This window comes from Pinus tabuliformis, chromosome 5_1, assembly GCF_031772625.1.
Source record: "Pinus tabuliformis cultivar Carrire ecotype Pingquan chromosome 5_1, CPIR1, whole genome shotgun sequence".
Taxonomy (NCBI): Eukaryota; Viridiplantae; Streptophyta; class Pinopsida; order Pinales; family Pinaceae; genus Pinus; species Pinus tabuliformis.
In genome coordinates, this window is record NC_142305.1 from 856,689,097 (window position 1) to 856,697,601 (window position 8,505).

Below are 8,505 nucleotides of genomic sequence, written 5' to 3' on the forward strand. Positions count from 1 at the left end.
AACATTGAAAATAAAATAATGAAAAATCAATCTAGTTTTTTGGGTTTGGGGTCCAGGAGAAAATATTTGTGTATATTTTATGTGCTCGCCATTGTTTATTTTTTTGTTTTAAGAATTCATTTGCAAATAAATTTTGTACAGGCCTACAGTTCCAAAACACTTTGCGAAAAAAGAGTTTGTGTGAGATTCTCAATCGTAACTGGGTTGAAAATGAAAAGAAAACTTTGTGAAAAAAGAGTTTGTGAGATTCTCAATCGTAACTGGGTTGAAAATGAAAAGAAAATGAAACCACTCTCTCGATTATTGCTCGCATCTATTCTAATTTTCAAAATCTTTGTGGGAGCAACAACTTTATTAACTTGTTAAATCAACAAATTCATAATAATCATCGTTTAATATAATAAAAAGTATTAACATTGATCTGATTTTTCTTTCTGGGGCCGTATTCACTGTAATCACCCGGCAGATCGTATTGTTCATTTAACTACACATATATTAATTTATTATAATTTAAAAAAAAAAAATCATGGCCAGAAAACTCCAACCATCAAAATCCAAACCCTAGTGGCCACAGCTCGAAATAATTCAGACGGCAAGCCAGTCCATATACGGGTATAGCGAGGACGCGCATATTGTGTGGCTAAACAAAATAAGAGAAAGCCAGGCCAGTTGACTCGAGTGCGCCATTGAAAATGGACGCCAGTTGACCCCAGTGGGCCTTTGACAAGGATGGACTCCAACTATAACGGATGCCTGACAGTTGTTGTGATTGTGATTGCGATTGCAGTTGTACAGGTGCAATGGCAAATTTGTCTGCGGTTGTCACGTTAGTGTACTGCCTCTTCGGTGCACGCAAGGGCATCATCCTGAATCCTTCCCTATTTCTCATCTCAGATAGAAGCTTCGGTGCAACGAAGAAGAAATTATGCAGGCATACTTGACTTCTTTATCACTCTCGTTACTTCTAATCTAATCTTACATCCTATATATTTTGTTAGTGTATGCTGCTGCAGCCGAAGAAGCAGCCAACGCCGCTATAGTTTGGTTTATAGATAACGCCCTAATGGGAGAAGGAGGGGTTACGAGAGATCCAAGGGGCGGGATTGCTAGGGATGCAGCAAGGCTGGTGGCCGCTCCTTTTCTGGTGAAGACATATCGTTTAGTGGACGATCCCTCAACAGATCACATCGTCTCCTGGGGAGACAATAATAACACCTTTGTAGTGTGGCGCCCAAAAGAGTTCTCCGCGTCGATCTTGCCAAGTTATTTCAACCATACCAATTTCTCCAGCTTTGTTCGGCAGCTCAATACTTATGTAATAATTCTTTACTTTCAAACAAGGTCTAGTTATTTTTCTCTAGTTTAACGAACAGGAGAATATGGGTGTGTTAATTTACTTAAATGGGTTTGATGATGCAGGGGTTTCGAAAGATTGTTCGGGGGCGTTGCGAGTTTGCGAACGAGTTATTCAGGAAGGGGCAGAAGCATCTCCTCTCTCATATCCAGAGAAGAAAACCCTCAAGCTGCCCCGCACTGACTGACAATGGTAACTACTCTTTATTCACACCTATTTCATCGGCACAGCACAACGACATTTCCACAGCGATCCCTTCTCTCTCAGAGGAGAATGAGACATTAAGAAGAGATAATTCGTTGCTGTTATCAGAAATTGCCCGCCTAAAGAATATATGCAGCAGGGACATAACGCTTTTTATTCTTCAAAGTAGCAACGATCCTCCCCTGCTCGACATGGACAGGAAAATCCAGGACGTGAGTCCTTGTAGCTCCATTGAAGACGTTGCGAAGGATAGCAGTATGAACCCACCAAAACTCTTTGGAGTCCCCCTCTGTTAAGGGCTTCTTAAAGAGGTAACAGAGATTAGTATGTATTCAGAGGTGTTCCGTACTTTATAAGGTCATTTGTCGAACTCTATAGCTTCCACATTAATAAAATGTCATTTACAATAAGCAGTTTTAAGAAGTTTTTCTATTTGTTATTCCTTGTTTACAATAACATCATTTTCATGGTAATTTTCTTCCATACTTGTAAAAAATTCATGCGTTGATTGTGGAGATATTATGACTTCGCAGAATATTAATCTAAAAAACATAAGTTTTTTCAGAACATCTAGAAAACATAAGTTTATAGACAATTATCAGATAATAATAAAGAACTTCTCAGATTTGATTGAAATTGTTAGCTGGATAGTTGATCAATTTTCTTGGTTTTTCGTTTTGATCTCATGGTAAAACTGTCCAATTGATCTCAATTGGATATTTTGAATAAACTAGCAAGCCGAATCAAAATTGTTTTAGTGGAGCTTCCCATTACACCGATCGGCAACTGCACAAATATAGAATAATCGAACGTGATTATAAATTTAAAGTCTGCGTTTGAGCTTTTAAAGTTGATTTCTCCTCACTTCAAAAAATGCCTGAACCTATTATATCGAACAAATCGTTTTGATATGTGTATACCGATTGTATTTTTATTACCAAGATTTTCTGAAAATATTTCCCCTATTAATCTTATTATTTGATTGTTCAATAAAAGCTAAAATTAATAAATTTGATAAAAAAAATTAAAAGTGGGTAATTAAAAAACCTAAAAACGGTCGTCTGTCAGTTTCAATCCCGTTTTATATAATGATCCTTATATATTAGTCATAGACATATTTTTGGCTAAGATTTTATATTGGGAGGTCTTAGAAATATTTACAGTTAACTTCGAACATAGACATATTTTTAGCTAAGATTTTATATTGGGAGGTCTTAGAAATATTTACAGTTAACTTCAAATTGAAGATACCATATTTTCAAAGTTGATCGGTAGATAAGGAATTTATAATTTTTTGTTTTTTAACGGAAATGATTTTTATTCTTTATTATCTATATGACAATGATTTCTCTATATTCAAAATTAATTTTAGAGCCTGTATTTCATATTCCAATTCTAGCTTCGACTTCTCTAAAATTCTCTGCAACGCTACTCTCCCATACTTCAAGAAATGATGGTCTTGTTGCTATCTGTACACTGCCAATGAAGATACTAATGACTATCCAAGAGTTACAAAGAAATTGCACCCTGCCTAACAATATAAGCAAAACAAACCTCTTCTTAATAGACTGGACTTTTGGCTTTTACACACACTACCCAGTGCTCAAAATTCTTATCTATCCAAGCAAGTTTCTGTGTCTATCATTGAATTAAAAGATAAGAATACAATATGCACTCTCACCTACCTCAATGCTTATCAGTTTGGATTCTTCATTTGTATTCTTTGTGTTTGGTTCTCAAAATTCTTATCTATCCAACCAAGAAAGGAGCTCTGTCTATTATGGAAGTCTTTTGTTTATGTTTTATGCTAAGAATTCTTACTTGTGAAACTAAAGAAGCAGTGGTGGCTATTATTCAATTAAACTATAAGACTACAATATGCCCTCTCATGCACCTCAATGTCTCTCTGTTTGGATTCTTGAGTTGAATCGCTTATTCTTTGTGTGGTGAAATTCGCATTAATGATCAAAGGCTTAATGACTATTTAATTCCGATCATCTAAAATATTGATAAAACAGCGCACAACTTGATAATTCGCTAGATGGGGAAGGTCACCCCTCAGATAAAGGGTCCAGTATTCATGCAAATGCCCAGAAACCAATGCCCGACCTCCTTGAAATGAAAGATAGACTACACTGCACGTAGGGCCTCACCGAGTATAGTTGGCCTGCATGCAATTTCAACGCAAGGGAAGATAAAAATCAAACTTTGAATTAAATGAAGGAGTTGCAGCTCACAGGTGTGTACAGCACCTGGGAAACTGCACTCAAACAAAGAGGAGACTCTCTCTCTCTCTTTCACTCTACATTACATCAATTGAATATTACAATATTATATACATCACTGAAAATTAGGTAGTTGTGAACAACCTCCTAAACTCTAGGAAGAAATCCTAAACTAAGGAGATGCGTTACAACCATATAACCATTTCTCCATTATTTTTAACTCTCCCCCTTAATGGAGAAAGGGTTATTCTGCACTCTTAACATCCCTCTAAATAATTCAAACTTTACTCACCCTAGAGGCTTAGTAAACATATCAACTAAATTATCACAAGTGTTACAATACTCCACACATATTTTTTTTGACTGTATCTTTTCTCGAACAAAATGAAACTGAGTGTCAATATGTTTAGTATTTTTATGGAAAACTGGATTGTATGCAAGCTTTATTGTGCTCTGGTTGTCAGTTTTGATGCTAGTTGCTCTTTCTGTCCTTCACCTGCATCACTAAGCAATCTCCTCAACCAGATGGCTTCGCATGTAGCTACACACAATGCCTGGTACTCAGTTTCACATGATGATAATGCTACAATACTTTGCTTTTTGCTACTCGACGAAATAACCCCGGATCCAATACTAAATGCGTAACTTGTGATGGATCTACGATCGTTCGGGTCACCTGCCCAATCAGAATCTAAATAACCTGCTAAAGTAACATCATAAATGTTACTGTATAAAATACCATAATTACAAGTACCACTAAGGTACCTCAACACACATTTTGCTGCAATCCAGTGACTTTCAAGTGGTTTGGACATAAACTGGCTCAGAACACTAACGGAATATGCCAGATCAGGTCTAGTTGTCGTGAGATATATCAAACTTCCCACTAGCTGTCTATACAAAGTGGCATCCACCTGTTTTGTGCCATCGTCACTACTTAACTTGAGATTCTGCTGCAATGGTGTTGTTGCTGTTTTGCACTGTTCCATTCTGAATCTTTCCAACAGGGTTCTGGCATACTTTCCTTGAGTTAGAAAAGTTTGACCAGAATCTTTCCATGCCTCCAAACCTAGGCAATAATGAAGATCTCCAAGGTCTTTCATTTCAAATACCTGTGACATTTGCTTGCTGCTTGATTTCTTTGATCAAATTATTTGCATTTCCTGTTATAATCATGTCATCCACATACAAAGAAATCAAAATGATTTGCCTCTGTTTATTTATCTTGGTATAGAGGTTTGGGTCATTGAGGCTCCTATGAAAGCCATGCTATATAAAAAATGAATCTATTTTCTCATACCATGACCTGGGTGCTTGTTTCAAACCATAAAGTGCCTTATGCAATTTACACACTAAATGCTCCTGCCCCTTTTTCACAAAACTAGGAGACTTTACTAAATAAATTTCTTCCTTTAATTCTCCATTTAGAAATGTAGACTAAACATCTACTTGGTGTAGCTTCCATTTATGTTTTGTTGCTAACAAAATTAGCATTCTAATTGTATTTAGTTTAGCTACAGGGGCAAAGGTGTCATCGAAATCTATTCCTTCTTGCTGTGAGTAACCCTTTGCTACCAGTCTAGCTTTGAATTTTTCTACACTCCCATCTGCATTTATCTTAGGTTTATACAACCACTTACAACCTATAGGGGTTTTTCCTTCAGGAAACTCAACTAAATCCCAAGTATGATTTCTATATATTGATTCAATTTCCTCATGCATTACAGCCCTCCATTCATCTGATTTACTTGCTTCTTCATAGTTTGAAGGTTCTACAATGTTTAAAATTTTGGACATTAAAGCATAGCCTTTCAATCTTTCAGGTAGTCTAGTCTTCCTACCTGATCTTCTAGGTAGAGGACTTACCTCAACTCTATCTATTTCAGTACTTTCCGGGCCAGCATCATCACTTATTACACTATCTGCTGCTACTTCTTCCTATTTCTGTTCCTGCTCTTCATCTTCGTCACTGTTCATCTCTATCAGAAATGGAATGTGGCTGTCACTGTTAGAGTCTTCCTTTCCATCTTCAGTCTGTTCATGAAAAATAACATCTCTGCTTGCAAAAACTTTATGAGTCACAGGATTATATAACTTGTATGTCTTATACTCTGTGCCATATCCTACAAATATACATTTCAAGGCTTTGGGGTCTAACTTCTTTCTATCCGCTTTTGGTATATGAGCATAAGCTTTAGATCTAAATATTCTTAAATGACTAACTGTTGGTTTGAGTCCAAACAATGCTTCAAAGGGGGTTTTGAAGCCTAGACATTTAGTAGGACTACTATTCTTTAAATAAGCAGCAGTAGTAATGGCTTCTGCCCAAAGACCATTCGATAGACCTTTACCTTGAAGCATACTTCTCGCGCACTCCACAAGAGTTCTATTCTTGCGTTCTGCTACTCCATTCTACTATGGAATGTGTGGCCCTGTGAATTGCTGCATAATCCCATGCTGCTTGCAGAAGTTCATGAACTCTCCTAACCTGTATTCTCCCCCTTGGTCTGAGCGGAGAATCTTTATTCTCTTTACTGTTTGTTTCTCTATCATAGATTTGAACTCTTTAAAGTACCGAAAGGCTTGACTCTTTTTACTTAAAAGATACACCCACGAAAACCTAGTGGAATCATCTGTAAACAACAGAAAATAATATGCACCTCCTAGGGACCTAGTTTGCATAGGTCCACAAATATCTGTATGCACTAGTTCTAGGATGTCTCTTTCCTTTCTGTTGACATGCAAAGGGAACTCTTCTCTATGCATTTTCCCTAATGCACATCCATCACATTCCAGCTTGACATTATGAAAAACAGGAAGTCCATCGACCATACCTTTCTTCTGAAGTAAGATGAGGTCTTGCAAATTGAGATGTTCAAATCTCTGATTCTAGAGATTTTCGACTGTTGATCCAGCTACAACCATTTCTTGTCGTGGCATACTCTTTTCATCCAATCTGTACAAATTCCCCACGCACACTCATGTTGCAACTGTCTCCATCTGGCTATCCTTAATGACACAACCATTCTTAAAGAATTGCACCTGCATGTCCTGGTCTGTAATCATTGAGACAGAGATCAAGTTTTTCTTAATTCTTGGAACATATAATACATTTTTAAGATGTTTAATGTCTCCACTAGGTAGCTTCACAGGAATATCTCCATATCCTTTGATCTCATACCCACTGTCATCTCCTAGATAAATTTTTGATCCACATGCAGATTCTTCAAGAAATTCAAAACAGTCCTTCTTACCGGTCATATGTGAGGAGGCGCCAGAGTCGACATACCATATGTCGTCCTCATCTCCCTTTGATGCTGAAAGAGCACAATCGACTGTGAATAGTCGAGATCATGGTTTTGGTCCCCCTCTTCTCCAGCAAAACAGCCCTGATGTTTCCTTTGTTTTCCTTTTCTTTCATCTGATTGCCTCTTATAGCATTCTTTAATATGATGATAAGGTTTCCCACAATAAAAACATCTCTTAACATAATTATCAATCATACCTCTGAATGATCTCTTTTAAAAAGAGTTGGCTCTCTTTTGCTGCTGCTGCTGCGGTTGCTGGTGCTGATGTTGGTGCTGGTGCTGCTTTTCTCTGTACTGTCACCTCTTCGCCATCAGAGCTAGATCATTGCTCTGAGTTTTCAGATTTTGTCGTTGCTCCTCCTCCTGGAGCAGAATCACTGTCATTTCATCAAATGAAGGGCCTTTCTCCCTCGCTGACAGTCCTGTGATGAATGTCTGGTATTCATCAGTCATTCTGTTCAATGTGAGTGTAACTAGATCTGAGTCAAACACCTTTTGTCCAATAGCTCCCAGTTTGTCTCTCAAATCCTTGACTCTGGCCATGAATCCACCAACGAACTCATTCTAGTCCATCTTCAATGCAAACAACTTTCCCTTGAGTACCAGAACACGATTTGTATTCTGAGTCTCGTACAGGTTCTTGATCATTGTCCATATATCAGCGGCCGACTTGGAATCTCTGATATGTGGGATAATATTGTCCTTAACGGACATCTTCAGTATAACTTTTGCTTTCGTTTCTCTTTTATCCCAGCCTTGTTCTTGGGTCGCTGTTCCAGATCTCGGCTCATTTCCCTCAACGATCGCCCATGCATTTACGGTCTCCAGCAAAGTTTGCATTTTGAATTTCCAATTGGAGAAATTCGTTCCATCGAGTTTTCCAGACTCGTGGAGGTATGATTCTATACTATTTTTCATTTTTGCCCAACTGAACACTCCAATTGGCCACCACTGGGCAAGTCCGATCTGCTACCACCGAACAGATAAGGAGCTTCACTGTGCCACCATCGAGCAAGTCTGATCTGCTACCATCGAACAGATCAGGGACTTCACTGTGCCACAATCGAGCAAAACTAATCTGCTACCACCGAACAGATCAACAAACAAGCTCCAACACGCCACCACCGGGCAAAGGCGATCTGCTTCCACCGAACAGATCAAGGAGCTGTACTGCGCCACCACCAGGCAAAAAATCGATCTGCTTCCACCGAGCTGATCACAGAGCTCTGATTCGCCTCCACCGGGCAGGTTCGATCTGCTACCACCGAGCGAATCACGGAACCCCAATTCGCCACCACCAGGTAGGTCCGATTTACTACCTCCAAGTGGATCAAGGAACCTCAATTCGCCACCACCAGGCAAATCAAATCTGCTGCCACCGAGTAGAAATCTCCACGTGCCACCACCGGGCAAC

At 38.5% G+C, this 8,505-nt stretch overlaps 1 protein-coding gene across 1 annotated transcript; it reads left to right on the forward strand.

Annotated features, from left to right (window-relative positions):
* The first annotated feature begins 920 nt into the window (after window positions 1–920).
* Window positions 921–1,968, forward strand: LOC149167544 (heat stress transcription factor B-4-like). Its single transcript, XM_089431552.1, has 2 exons — window positions 921–1,315; window positions 1,420–1,968. Exons 1-2 carry the CDS (start codon window positions 1,064–1,066, stop codon window positions 1,852–1,854), a joined length of 687 nt encoding a protein of 228 aa, XP_089287678.1. The 5' UTR covers window positions 921–1,063; the 3' UTR covers window positions 1,855–1,968.
* The last annotated feature ends 6,537 nt before the right edge of the window (window positions 1,969–8,505 follow it).